General features: G+C 48.2%; 1 protein-coding gene across 1 annotated transcript in view; it reads left to right on the top strand.

The window, feature by feature from the left end:
• The first annotated feature begins 9,419 nt into the window (after nucleotides 1-9,419).
• LOC135529083 (BAH and coiled-coil domain-containing protein 1-like) overlaps nucleotides 9,420-14,929 on the top strand; it is a 37,709-nt gene continuing 32,199 nt past the window's right edge. Inside the window, 2 exon segments of the mRNA XM_064957989.1 lie at nucleotides 9,420-9,432; nucleotides 11,296-11,478. Coding sequence (XP_064814061.1) covers nucleotides 9,420-9,432; nucleotides 11,296-11,478 — 196 coding nt within the window.

Below are 14,929 nucleotides of genomic sequence, written 5' to 3'. Positions count from 1 at the left end.
TGTGGTCCTCCCTCTCAGGACATATCTGTGGTCCTCCCTCTCTCAGGACATATCTGTGGTCCTCTCCTCTCAGGACATATCTGTGGTCCTCTCTCTCTCAGGACATGTCTGTGGTCCTCCCTCTCTCAGGACATGTCTGTGGTCCTCCCTCTCTCAGGACATGTCTGTGGTCCTCTCCTCTCTCAGGACATGTCTGTGGTCCTCCCTCTCTCAGGACATGTCTGTGGTCCTCTCCTCTCTCAGGACATGTCTGTGGTCCTCCCTCTCTCAGGACATGTCTGTGGTCCTCCCTCTCTCAGGACATGTCTGTCAGGTGGATGCTGCATGGTATATCTCTCTCTCAGGACATGTCCCTCCCTCTCAGGACATATCTGTGGTCCTCTCCTCTCAGGACATGTCTGTGGTCTCAGGACTCCCTCTCTCAGGACATATCTGTGGTCCTCCCTCTCTCAGGACATGTCTGTGGTCCTCTCCTCTCAGGACATGTCTGTGGTCCTCTCCTCTCAGGACATATCTGTGGTCCTCCCTCTCTCAGGACATGTCTGTGGTCCTCTCCTCTCAGGACATGTCTGTGGTCCTCCCTCTCTCAGGACATGTCTGTGGTCCTCTCCTCTCAGGACATGTCTGTGGTCCTCTCCTCTCAGGACATATCTGTGGTCCTCCCTCTCTCAGGACATGTCTGTGGTCCTCCCTCTCAGTGTGGATGCTGCATGGTATATCTCTCTCTCAGGACATGTCTGTGGTCCTCCCTCTCAGTGTGGATGCTGCATGTTATATCTCTCTCTCAGGACATGTCTGTGGTCCTCTCCTCTCAGGACATATCTGTGGTCCTCTCCTCTCAGGACATATCTGTGGTCCTCTCCTCTCAGTGTGGATGCTGCATGGTATATCTCTCTCTCAGGACATGTCTGTGGTCCTCTCCTCTCAGGACATATCTGTGGTCCTCTCCTCTCAGGACATGTCTGTGGTCCTCTCCTCTCAGGACATGTCCGTGGTCCTCTCCTCTCAGGACATATCTGTGGTCCTCTCCTCTCAGGACATATCTGTGGTCCTCCCTCTCTCAGGACATATCTGTGGTCCTCTCCTCTCTCAGGACATGTCTGTGGTCCTCCCTCTCTCAGGACATATCTGTGGTCCTCTCTCTCTCAGGACATGTCTGTGGTCCTCCCTCTCTCAGGACATATCTGTGGTCCTCCCTCTCTCAGGACATGTCTGTGGTCCTCCCTCTCTCAGGACATGTCTGTGGTCCTCCCTCTCTCAGGACATGTCTGTGGTCCTCCCTCTCTCAGGACATATCTGTGGTCCTCTCCTCTCAGTGTGGATGCTGCATGGTATATATCTCTCTCTCTCAGGACATGTCTGTGGTCCTCTCTCTCTCAGGACATATCTGTGGTCCTCTCCTCTCAGTGTGGATGCTGCATGGTATATCTCTCTCTCTCAGGACATATCTGTGGTCCTCTCCTCTCAGGACATATCTGTGGTCCTCTCCTCTCAGTGTGGATGCTGCATGGTATATCTCTCTCTCTCTCTGGGACATGTTAATAATGCAGGAGGCTTAGTTGATTAATGTGGGGGCTGGGGGCTTAGTGTGGGTGTGTGTGTTCGTGTGTGTGTGTGTGTGTGGGGGGGGGCTGGGAGTGTGGAGGCCTTGGCAGGAGAGTGGTTGGGAGGACTGGCTGGCTGGCTGACTGGCTGGGCTCATAATCAGCCCACACCTTTGGCTCGTGGTGCCGACAGGGGCTGTCCTCAGAGACGTGGGTGAGAGGAGGGAGAGGAGAAGGGGATGGAGGAGGGGTGGTGGTACTGTACAGGGGCAGTCCTCAGAGACGTGGGTGAGAGGAGGGAGAGGAGAAGGGGATGGAGGAGGGGTGGTGGTACTGTACAGGGGCTGTCCTCAGAGACGTGGGTGAGAGGAGGGAGAGGAGAAGGGGATGGAGGAGGGGTGGTGGTACTGTACAGGTGCAGTCCTCAGAGACGTGGGTGAGAGGAGGGAGAGGAGAAGGGGATGGAGGAGGGGTGGTGGTACTGTACAGGGCTGTTCCATTACCCCTCCTCTATCTAAATGTATTAGTGTGGTTTCTAGTGTTAGGCTGAAACAGTAGTACATCCCAGACTGGTCTCATACATCAGACGTAACATAGTAAATGTGAATCCATGTTAGTTAAACCTTCCTCTAACTCTAACCTTAAAACCCCTTACCCTGACCCCTAGAGCTAGCTAACGTTAGCAATAGCCACCTAGGTTTTAAAATTTGTCCCACGTACGAATTGTAATTTGTAACGTATTGTTCGATTTGTAATTCTTAACATATCATATGGATTGTAATTTCTAACACCACATACGAAATGGATGATGGACATCCACAAATGAATACATACCATACAAATTGTAACATGTCAACCTAAATGGAGTGTCTCAGATGTACATACAGAATGATACGAAATGCTCTGAGACCATGTTGTGCATCCGTGTAGTTTTGTTGTAGGACAGTCATTGTGTTAGAGTACAGGGAGACAAGGCAGGTCTGGTCTGTTATATCTGTACTGTGTGTCTGTAGGCCTGGTCTGTTATGTCTGTACTGTGTGTCAGTAGGTCTGGTCTGATATATCTGTACTGTGTGTCAGTAGGTCTGTCTGTACTGTCAGTATATCTGTACTGTGTGTCAGTAGGTCTGGTCTGTTATATCTGTACTGTGTGTCAGTAGGTCTGGTCTGTTATATCTGTACTGTGTGTCAGTAGGTCTGGTCTGTTATATCTGTACTGTGTGTCAGTAGGTCTGGTCTGTTATGTCTGTACTGTGTGTCAGTAGGTCTGGTCTGTTATATCTGTACTGTGTGTCAGTAGGTCTGGTCTGTTATATCTGTACTGTGTGTCAGTAGGTCTGGTCTGTTATATCTGTACTGTGTGTCAGTAGGTCTGGCTCTCAACCTTGCTCTGTAACATGATCCCTACCACACAATTCTGATATATCTGTACAGGTCTGGTCTGTTATGTCTGTACTGTGTGTCAGTACACACAGTAGGTCTGGCTCTCAACCTTGCTCTGTAACACACACACACACACACACACACACACACACACACACACACACACACACACACACACACACACACACACACACACACACACACACACACACACACACACACACACACACACCACACACACACACACAGCGGGTTGGGGTTTGGTGGGGTGTTGGAGCCAGAGGTGGCCAGGTTGGGGCTGTGGTCTGATTGAGCGGTGTGAGATAAGCTCAGGGATTGTGGGGGATTTCCACCTGTCTGGAGCTGTGGTCGACAGGGGACAGGAGAGGCAGAGTGTAGGAGGTGGAGAGAGCAGTAGTCCTGCTGCCATAGGCTGTTCCCTGCAGGGCTCCCCAGCACCGATGCCTTGTAGTCATTCTCTCTGAGCTCTAAAACCTGTCTGCTAAATGATTAGAGCTGAGACATTAGTGCTTTTTGAGGTCGGTTTGGTTTTGATTAGATTATTAAGAAATAATCTGTGTTTTCGATTATTTTGGTTGAATGCTGTAACAGCACAGAATCAAACAATGACCAGAAGTCCTATGATGGGAGTGACTGATCAGTGCTGCTTATCCCAGTGCTGCTTATCCCAGTGCTGCTTATCCCAGTGCTGCTTATCCCAGTGCTGCTTATCCCAGTGCTGCTTATCCCAGTGCCTCTTATCCCAGTGCCTCTTATCCCAGTGCTGCTTATCCCAGTGCTGCTTATCACAGTGCTGCTTATCCCAGTGCTGCTTATCACAATGCTGCTTATCCCAGTGCTGCTTATCCCAGTGCTGCTTATCCCAGTGCTACTTATCCCAGTGCTGCTTATCCCAGTGCCTCTTATCCCAGTGCCTCTTATCCCAGTGCTGCTTATCCCAGTGCTGCTTATCACAGTGCTGCTTATCCCAGTGCTGCTTATCACAATGCTGCTTATCCCAGTGCTGCTATCCCAGTGCTGCTTATCCCAGTGCTGCTTATCCCAGTGCTGCTTATCCCAGTGCTGCTTATCCCAGTGCTGCTTATCACAGTGCTGCTTATCCCAGTGCTGCTTATCCCAGTGCTGCTTATCACAGTGCTGCTTATCCCAGTGCTGCTTATCACAATGCTGCTTATCCCAGTGCTGCTTATCCCAGTGCTGCTTATCCCAGTGCTGCTTATCACAGTGCTGCTTATCCCAGTGCTGCTTATCCCAGTGCTGCTTATCCCAGTGCTGCTTATCCCAGTGCTGCTTATCACTCATTAACTATTTATTCACATGACTTTACTTTCATCAAATATTTCAGTTGTTGTGTACATTACATGTGTTTTATGTGATATTTAGTAGTTTAAAAGTACAACATCACATAGTTCAGCCTGGTTCTGGTTTATCTGTAGTGACACAAGAGGAAACCCAGCTAAATGGATGTCACCACTTCCACTGAAGTCGGCTCCTCTCCTTGTTCGGCGGTCGACGTCACCGGCCTTCTAGCCATCGCCGCTCCACTTGTCATTGTTCCATTTGTTTTGTCTTGTTTCCCCGCACACCTGGTTTACATTCCCTAATCACACTACGTATATATTCCCTCTGTTTCCCCCATGTCTTTGTGTGGAACTGTTTTGTTACATGTTTCATGTTACGCGCCAGGCTGGTTTCCCCCAGGTACCGTGTTGAACCAGAGTGGTTTTCCCCAGGTACCGTGTTGAACCAGAGTGGTTTCCCCAGGTACCGTGTTGAACCCCAGTGGTTTCCCCAGGTACCGTGTTGAACCAGAGTGGTTTCCCCTGGTACCGTGTTGAACCAGAGTGGTTTTCCCCAGGTACCGTGTTGAACCAGAGTGGTTTTCCCCAGGTACCGTGTTGAACCAGAGTGGTTTTCCCCCAGGTACCGTGTTGAACCAGAGTGGTTTTCCCCAGGTACCGTGTTGAACCAGAGTGGTTTTCCCCAGGTACCGTGTTGAACCAGAGTGGTTTTCCCCAGGTACCGTGTTGAACCAGAGTGGTTTTCCCCAGGTACCGTGTTGAACCAGAGTGGTTTCCCCCAGGTACCGTGTTGAACCAGAGTGGTTTCCCCCAGGTACCGTGTTGAACCCCAGTGGTTTTCCCCAGGTACCGTGTTGAACCCCAGTGGTTTTCCCCAGGTACCGTGTTGAACCAGAGTGGTTTTCCCCAGGTACCGTGTTGAACCAGAGTGGTTTCCCCCAGGTACCGTGTTGAACCAGAGTGGTTTTCCCCAGGTACCGTGTTGAACCAGAGTGGTTTTCCCCAGGTACCGTGTTGAACCAGAGTGGTTTTCCCCAGGTACCGTGTTGAACCCCAGTGGTTTTCCCCAGGTACCGTGTTGAACCAGAGTGGTTTTCCCCCAGGTACCGTGTTGAACCAGAGTGGTTTCCCCCAGGTACCGTGTTGAACCCCAGTGGTTTTCCCCAGGTACCGTGTTGAACCAGAGTGGTTTCCCCAGGTACCGTGTTGAACCAGAGTGGTTTCCCCAGGTACCGTGTTGAACCAGAGTGGTTTTCCCCCAGGTACTGTGTTGAACCAGAGTGGTTTTCCCCCAGGTACCGTGTTGAACCAGAGTGGTTTTCCCCAGGTACCGTGTTGAACCAGAGTGGTTTCCCCCAGGTACCATGTTGAACCAGAGTGGTTTTCCCCCAGGTACCGTGTTGAACCAGAGTGGTTTTCCCCAGGTACCGTGTTGAACCAGAGTGGTTTCCCCCAGGTACCATGTTGAACCAGATGGGTTTTCCCCCAGGTACCGTGTTGAACCAGAGTGGTTTTCCCCAGGTACCGTGTTGAACCCCAGTGGTTTTCCCCCAGGTACCGTGTTGAACCCCAGTGGTTTCCCCCAGGTACCGTGTTGAACCAGAGTGGTTTCCCCCAGGTACCGTGTTGAACCCCAGTGGTTTTCCCCCAGGTACCGTGTTGAACCCCAGTGGTTTCCCCCAGGTACCGTGTTGAACCAGAGTGGTTTTCCCCAGGTACCGTGTTGAACCAGAGTGGTTTTCCCCAGGTTTTCCCCAGGTGGTTTCCCCAGGTACCGTGTTGAACCAGAGTGGTTTTCCCCAGGTACCGTGTTGAACCAGAGTGGTTTTCCCCAGGTACCGTGTTGAACCAGAGTGGTTTTCCCCAGGTACCGTGTTGAACCAGAGTGGTTTTCCCCAGGTACCGTGTTGAACCAGAGTGGTTTTCCCCAGGTACCGTGTTGAACCAGAGTGGTTTTCCCCCAGGTACCGTGTTGAACCAGAGTGGTTTTCCCCCAGGTACCGTGTTGAACCAGAGTGGTTTTCCCCAGGTACCGTGTTGAACCAGAGTGGTTTCCCCCAGGTACCGTGTTGAACCCCAGTGGTTTTCCCCAGGTACCGTGTTGAACCAGAGTGGTTTTCCCCAGGTACCGTGTTGAACCCCAGTGGTTTTCCCCAGGTACCGTGTTGAACCCCAGTGGTTTTCCCCAGGTACCGTGTTGAACCAGAGTGGTTTTCCCCAGGTACCGTGTTGAACCAGAGTGGTTTTCCCCAGGTACCGTGTTGAACCAGAGTGGTTTTCCCCAGGTACCGTGTTGAACCAGAGTGGTTTTCCCCAGGTACCGTGTTGAACCAGAGTGGTTTTCCCCCAGGTACCGTGTTGAACCAGAGTGGTTTTCCCCAGGTACCGTGTTGAACCCCAGTGGTTTTCCCCCAGGTACCGTGTTGAACCAGAGTGGTTTTCCCCAGGTACCGTGTTGAACCAGAGTGGTTTTCCCCAGGTACCGTGTTGAACCAGAGTGGTTTCCCCCAGGTACCGTGTTGAACCAGAGTGGTTTTCCCCTGGTACCGTGTTGAACCAGAGTGGTTTCCCCCAGGTACCGTGTTGAACCCCAGTGGTTTTCCCCAGGTACCGTGTTGAACCAGAGTGGTTTTCCCCAGGTACCGTGTTGAACCAGAGTGGTTTTCCCCCAGGTTTTACCGTGTTGAACCAGAGTGGGTTTCCCCAGGTACCGTGTTGAACCAGAGTGGTTTTCCCCCAGGTACCGTGTTGAACCAGAGTGGTTTCCCCCAGGTACCGTGTTGAACCAGAGTGGGTTTCCCCAGGTACCGTGTTGAACCAGAGTGGTTTTCCCCCAGGTACCGTGTTGAACCAGAGTGGTTTTCCCCAGGTACCGTGTTGAACCCCAGTGGTTTTCCCCAGGTACCGTGTTGAACCCCAGTGGTTTCCCCCAGGTACCGTGTTGTCCCCAGTCCACCTGGCCGTGCTGCTGCTCCAGTTTCAACTGTTCTGCCTTATTATTATTCGACCATGCTGGTCATTTATGAACATTTGAACATCTTGGCCATGTTCTGTTATAATCTCCACCCGGCACAGCCAGAAGAGGACTGGCCACCCCACATAGCCTGGTTCCTCTCTAGGTTTCTTCCTAGGTTTTGGCCTTTCTAGGGAGTTTTTCCTAGCCACCGTGCTTCTACACCTGCATTGCTTGCTGTTTGGGGTTTCAGGCTGGGTTTCTGTACAGCACTTTGAGATATCAGCTGATGTACGAAGGGCTAAATAAATCAATTTGATTTGATTTTGATTTGATTTGAACCCGAGTGGTTTTTCCCGGGGACCGTGTTGAACACACACACACACACACACACACACACACACACACACACACACACACACACACACACACACACACACACACACACACACACACACACACACACACACACACACACACACACACACTCACTGTACTGTCTCTTGAGTGCTCATCCAAGGAAACCTCATGCATATGCATGGTAGCCAGTGACTTTGGGTAAAGAGATGAACAGGGAGATTGAGAGACAGAGAGAGAGAGCGAGAGTAAGTGAGAGAGACATGGAGAGAGAGAGGGGAAGTGAGAGGGAGGGAGAGAGAGAGAGACAGAGAAAGAGAGAGTAAGTGAGAGGTAGAGAGAAACATTGCAGAGGTCCGTTTCTCAAGTGTGCCGGCAGCACCATAATGGGAAGACAACCGATGCAGTGGTTAATCAGTGTGTTTTCTCTGGCTTGGCCCTGTAATGTATAATAGTCAATCAGCCCAGTCACACAGGGATTGCTGAGAATGATCAGTTACTCATCGTTGTCTTGTTAAACCCACAGTCTGCCAAGCCAGGGACAGATTGCTCTGCTGGTGCCATTATTACAGAGCAGAATAAAGCCAACCCAAAGCAATGTGTCTTATAGGGGGAGGAAAGAGGAGGAGAGAGAGAGAGGAGAGGAGGAGAGAGAGAGTGGAGAGGAGGAGAGAGGAGTGAGTGGAGAGGAGGAGACAGGGAGAGGATGAGAGAGAGGAGGAGACAGGGAGAGGAGGAGAGAGAGGAGAGGAGGAGACAGGGGAAGGAGGAGAGAGGGAGAGGAGTGAGTGGAGAGGAGGAGACAGGGAGAGAGGAGCGAGTGGAGAGGAGGAGAGAGGAGTGAGTGGAGAGGAGGAGACAGGGAGAGGATGAGAGAGAGGAGGAGACAGGGAGAGGAGGAGAGAGAGGAGAGGAGGAGACAGGGGAAGGAGGAGAGAGGGAGAGGAGGAGAGAGAGTAGTGAGTGGAGAGGAGGAGACAGGTAGAGAAGGAGAGAGTGGAGAGGAGGAGACAGGTAGCGAAGGAGACAGGTAGAGAAGGAGACAGGTAGAGAAGGAGACGAGAGGAGAGAGGAGAGGCTGGGGACATGGTGTAGTAGACTATGAGGTGTAGAGTAGAGGAGAAGAGATGGTCATTTTGAGAAAGCAGTGCGGGGCTGGAGAGAGGAAGAGTAAAGCTGAGTGGGTGAGACAATAAAAAAGGAGCCTGGAAGAGAGGGAGTGATAGAGAAATAGAGAGGGGGAGAGAAAGCAGAAGGAGATTGCTATAGAGAAAGAGAGAGAGGGAGAGAGGGACATGGAGCAGAGCAATAAGAGAGATTGAGGTCATGAGACAATGGAGGGAGGGAGAGAAATTGAGTAAGGGACACTGGGGAAAAGAGTGAGAGATAGAGATCGGGAGAGGGAGAAAGATAGAGGGAGAGAGCCTGAGAAAGTGTGTACTCAGCTGTGAGATGAGACCTGTCTCCCCATGGGGAGAGAGGGATGGAGAGAGGGGAGGAGGAATCCAATGTCGGTTGGACTGCTCTGAGGGGGAGGGGAGCACACAAACACACACACACACACACAAACACGCACACACAAACACACACACATACACAAACACGCACACACAAACACAAACACGCACACACAAACACAAACACAAACACATACACACACACACACAAACACGCACACACAAACACACACACATACACAAACACGCACACACAAACACAAACACAAACACATACACACACACTCCTCAGGGAGCTGATCTGTCAGACATAGCGAGTCTACCACAGAGTGGTGAAGCCTACAGGTCTACTGATCCCTGGTCCCCATGCTGTGGGATGGACAGATTGCCAATGTCAGGCACCATGACGTCAGCTAGTAGGAAAATGGATAATAGTGTATTACAGTATTCTCTATCCACTGTCAATTCATTTGTGCTTTTTAGTAGCGTTGATGGTCGAATGCACATCCCTTATGATGTTGGGCCTTAAAGATGACAGTAATGACGGTAGTAGTAATGAAGGTAGTAGTAATGAAGGTAGTATTAATGAAGGTAGTATTAATGAAGGTAGTATTAATGAAGGTAGTATTAATGAAGGTAGTAGTAATGAAAGGTAATGAAGTAGTATTAATGAAGGTAGTAGTAATGAAGGTAGTAGTAATGAAGGTAGTATTAATGAAGGTAGTATTAATGAAGGTAGTATTAATGAAGGTAGTAGTAATGAAGGTAGTATTAATGAAGGTAGTAGTAATGAAGGTAGTAGTAATGAAGGTAGTATTAATGAAGGTAGTATTAATGAAGGTAGTGGTAATGAAGGTAGTAGTAATGTATTAAACGGTAGTATTAATGAAGGTAGTAGTAATGAAGGTAGTAGTAATGATGGTAGTATTAATGACGGTAGTAATAATGAAGGTAGTAGTAATGAAGGTAGTATTAATGAAGGTAGTGGTAATGAAGGTAGTGGTAATGAAGGTAGTATTAATGAAGGTAGTATTAATGAAGGTAGTATTAATGAAGGTAGTAGTCATGAAGGTAGTAGTAATGAAGGTAGTATTAATGAAGGTAGTGGTAATGAAGGTAGTATTAATGAAGGTAGTGGTAATGAAGGTAGTATTAATGAAGGTAGTGGTAATGAAGGTAGTAGTAATGAGGGTAGTATTAATGATGGTAGTAGTAATGAAGGTAGTAGTAATGAAGGTAGTATTAATGAAGGTAGTATTAATGAAGGTAGTAGTAATGACGGTAGTGGTAATGAAGGTAGTAGTAATGAATACTGAACTGCTCTAACACAGACCTTTATGAGGTTTTTTTGCAACATTTGGATCCCTGAAAGGATCTTGTCAGGTTATATGTGCTTTGCCATCAGTAATTAAAGATACTGTCCACACTATGCAGTGACGTTCAGGTACAGCATACAGCTAGTGTAGTCATGAAGCATACATAGAGATACCCACACTCTGTTGAATCAATGCTCACTCCGCTGAATCAATGCTCCCATTGTTCTATGATGTGAAAATCATTGCCCAGAGGGTCTTTTCCAGCAGGCCCCCCCATGTTTTATGATGTGGAAATCATTGCCCAGAGGGTCTTTTCCAGCAGGTCCCCCCCATGTTTTATGATGTGGAAATCATTGCCCAGAAGGTCTTTTCCAGCCGGTCCCCCCATGTTTTATGATGTGGAAATCATTGCCCAGAAGGTCTTTTCCAGCCGGTCCCCCCATGTTTTATGATGTGGAAATCATTGCCCAGAAGGTCTTTTCCAGCCGGTCCCCCCATGTTTTATGATGTGGAAATCATTGCCCAGAAGGTCTTTTCCAGCCGGTCCCCCCATGTTTTATGAAGTGGAAATCATTGCCCAGAAGGTCTTTTCCAGCCGGTCCCCCCATGTTTTATGATGTGGAAATCATTGCCCAGAAGGTCTTTTCCAGCCGGTCCCCCCATGTTTTATGAAGTGGAAATCATTGCCCAGAAGGTCTTTTCCAGCCGGTCCCCCCATGTTTTATGAAGTGGAAATCATTGCCCAGAAGGTCTTTTCCAGCCGGTCCCCCCATGTTTTATGGTTTGCCATAACTCTAACCAAAGTCTCACATTGCTTCACATTTAAGGGCTGTTCAATCGCCTATTCATTGGAATATCAGAATTAACGTGAGAATATGTGGCCGGAAATCAAGGTACTTCCAGCCATAACCTCTTCTCTCCCTCTCCTTTCTCTCACACTGTTCATTCTCTGTGTGGCTATAGGTAGTGGTCTGATGGGAAACTCCTCTGCTTCCTTCATGGGTACGTTCCTGGCCAGCAGTCTGGGCTCGTCCTCCCACCCCTCTCACCCCTCGCGGCCCCCCTCCTCACCCTCTTCACCCGGATCCTTCCGTGGTGGGCCCCACTCCAGCGCCTCTCAGATCTGGTTCCCTCACTCACACGAAGGTAAGAGAGAAACCCCACAGGAAAAACAATGGAATGAGTGACGCCTGACCACCGAGTTAGCATGATGTCATCAGGTATATTTAGCTCGCAGGCTTCTCAACGTGACGGGGGCCTTTAAGGATCGACAGCCACATAACATATCCTCATGATACACACATCCAGGGGTTCTAGGTGGTTTCATTTTTCGATCGATTACTATTTTCAGCTAAATGTAAAGATGACTCAGCACTCTGCACTCTATGCTGCCATCATTATTAATGGACTTGTAAGAGAATCCCCTACTTGTCCTTCTCTCCCAGTCTATGAATTCTCAGGGCTCTATCTTGGGCCGACGTTAAGGCGGTGCTGGTGTCAAACACACGTTCGTTGGCAGTTTCCACCTGTTAAAGCCAGAGCTCTGCTATTTTCAAACTGTTGTGCAAAGGGTTGGTAATTGACCTGTCTTTTATCAGCTCTTTGTGCTCAGGTGGGAGGGGTGGAAATATTGTAGGTGTGTCCTTAAAAAGGTGATCCAAAGGGCTAATTTCAGGCAGCTCTCTTTTTGGGCCTTATCAACGGCTCCTGGGTTGTGTTCATTAGGCACCAAACGGAATGAAACATTCAGAAACGGAGTGGAACAGGGAGGTATTACCTAACCTGAACTAATTAAATAAGAAACACCCATTTTCATGTTCTCCTATAGACCGCAACTTTTTGGTATTTAGCTAGAACCAGTACAACTTGTGGTTTTGCTGTGTTTTTGGGGAAGAACATTGTTTTACATCAAATCCATCAGCAAGCTAACTGTTTTACGACCAGCACTGTCCAGAGCTCGAGGAAGGGCAGGTGGGCGAGACGACTTTACCAGCATCATAGCATACGTATCGATGAATCGTTGGGACATATGGAATACGAGTGATAGTCTAGTCCATGTGTAATAACTATATAAACAATGAATGAACTCGTAAAATGATTATGTGACCTGCAGTCCTATTCAGGTCCTGATTGGTCAACAAGCTTATGTGACACGTCAAATAGTGTTATATGACGGGTATCTTCTGTGACACGTAAAGACCCAAACGGCGTTCCGTAGTACGGAGCTGCAGCTTAACAGCGTGTAATCTCACTCTGACAGCATGTATTCTCAGCCTGGGTTGAGGTTCCAGGGGAGGACAGACGGCTTGTCATCCTTAAGAAATTAGCCCAGGCTCCCACCCTTTTCTCTGGGCTCTGAAATAGGCCTCTGCCCCTCCCCTGGAGCATGTTTGGGGTGAAGCGCCATGCAGTGTTTTTTAGGATGGAGTGACGGGTCAATAGTTCAGCCAAAAAATGTTGCGGTATTCAAATTCACGTCAGCAAGAATGTCACTCAGCCCACTGAACAACACGCCAGTAAAGAGGTTGACAGACTGCAGGGTTGGGCTGTTCAGCTGTTGTGTCTCTGGTGCTTGTGGTGGTTCCCACCCTACCCAGGCTCTGACTGCCTCACCCGACCCGCCTAAACACAGCAGACTCAGGGTATGCCAAGCCCCAAGCATAGCCTCCTTGTTTAAAGGGATAGTTAACGCAAAATACAACATTAGTTAGATGGTTCCTGGTGTACAGACTACTTCCAGAATAAGATAACATCTAACTGTTATTAAGGTGAACAACCCCTTTAAGAAGGAACTATCTAACTACCCACTGGGCACAGACATCAATTCAATATCTATTCCACGTTGGTTCAACGTAATAACATTAAAAGGGCATGGAAACAACGTTGATTCAACCAGTGTGCCAAGTGGGTAATGTTGTCATTAAGGTGAACTACCCCTTTAAGAAGGAACATTCTAACTAATGTTGTCATTAAGATGAACTACCCCTTTAAGAAGGAACAGTCTAACTAATGTTGTCATTAAGGTGAACTACCCCTTTAAGAAGGAACATTCTAACTAATGTTGTCATTAAGGTGAACTACCCCTTTAAGAAGGAACATTCTAACTAATGTTGTCATTAAGGTGAACTACCCCTTTAAGAAGGAACATTCTAACTATTGTTGTCATTAAGATGAACTACCCCTTTAAGACGAGGCCAGCTGTTGTGTCTTGGCCAGGGCAAGCCAGCGGGGAATGTGCTGCAGGATCTACATTGTGTTTGTGGTCACTGATAATCACTACTCTGGTCGTATGATGTGTAGCTGGGGCTGATGTTGTTTGATGCAGCTGTGGTTCTGTTTGTTGTTAATGGACACTCTGTTTTGGGGATGGGCGGCCCTTAGATGTTGCGGCCACAGAGAGTCATGCACTTATTCACTTCCCGCCATGGATTTATGGGATTTAAAGGGGCAATCAGCAGGTGCTACATCCATTTTGTGACTTATAAATGAATGATTTATACCCATTGATTCTTTAAGAATATATCTTATAATTGCCTCATGAGCTCAGTTTAACTGTTGTACCCCATCAGAAACCCAAACTATAAGCTTGTTTTACTCTAATGTTTGAAAACAAATAAAATGTCAACAAACACTGTATAGCCCCAAAACATGGTTAAACTATACGTTTGATATAACTGAAGGTCAATCCTTGCATCCGTAGTTTTGTCTATGAATATGAGAGTGGTTAAATGTCTCCAGCCCCATCCCTCAGCTTTTTACCTAACCAGGGGTGGAGAGTCCGCACTCTAGCTCATGCTTAGACGAATCCATGTTTAAGGTATTCACATGGGAGGCAGGCAACATGGTGTTAGTGGATGGAGTTACAGCCATCTCTCTGAAACAACATGGTGTCAGTGGATGGAGTTACAGCCATCTCTCTGAAACAACATGGTGTCAGTGGATGGAGTTACAGCCATCTCTCTGAAACAACATGGTGTCAGTGGATGGAGTTACAGCCATCTCTCTGAAACAACATGGTGTTAGTGGATGGAGTTACAGCCATCTCTCTGAAACAACATGGTGTTAGTGGATGGAGTTACAGCCATCTCTCTGAAACAACATGGTGTTAGTGGATGGAGTTACAGCCATCTCTCTGAAACAACATGGTGTCAGTGGATGGAGTTACAGCCATCTCTCTGAAACAACATGGTGTTAGTGGATGGAGTTACAGCCATCTCTCTGAAACAACATGGTGTTAGTGGATGGAGTTACAGCTATCTCTCTGAAACAACATTGTGTTAGTGGATGGAGTTACAGCCATCTCTCTGAAACAACATGGTGTTAGTGGATGGAGTTACAGCCATCTCTCTGAAACAACATGGTGTTAGTGGATTGAGTTACAGCTATCTCTCTGAAACAACATGGTGTTAGAGGATTGAGTTACAGCCATCTCTCTGAAACAACATGGAGGTACAGATGACAGGGAGAATGAGAGAACGATGGAACCAGAGAGATGAGCACTTACAGGTCATAGCGAATCTTCTCGTTCCTTCCTTCCACCCACAAAACACAAGTTAACGTATCTTTCGTTTTCAACTTTTAGCAATGGCTATCGAAG

Source organism: Oncorhynchus masou, unplaced genomic scaffold, assembly GCF_036934945.1.
Source record: "Oncorhynchus masou masou isolate Uvic2021 unplaced genomic scaffold, UVic_Omas_1.1 unplaced_scaffold_1088, whole genome shotgun sequence".
In the NCBI taxonomy this organism is placed as follows: domain Eukaryota; kingdom Metazoa; phylum Chordata; class Actinopteri; order Salmoniformes; family Salmonidae; genus Oncorhynchus; species Oncorhynchus masou.
Note: the sequence above shows the minus strand (reverse complement) of the source record. Positions and strands in the feature narration are given on the sequence as shown.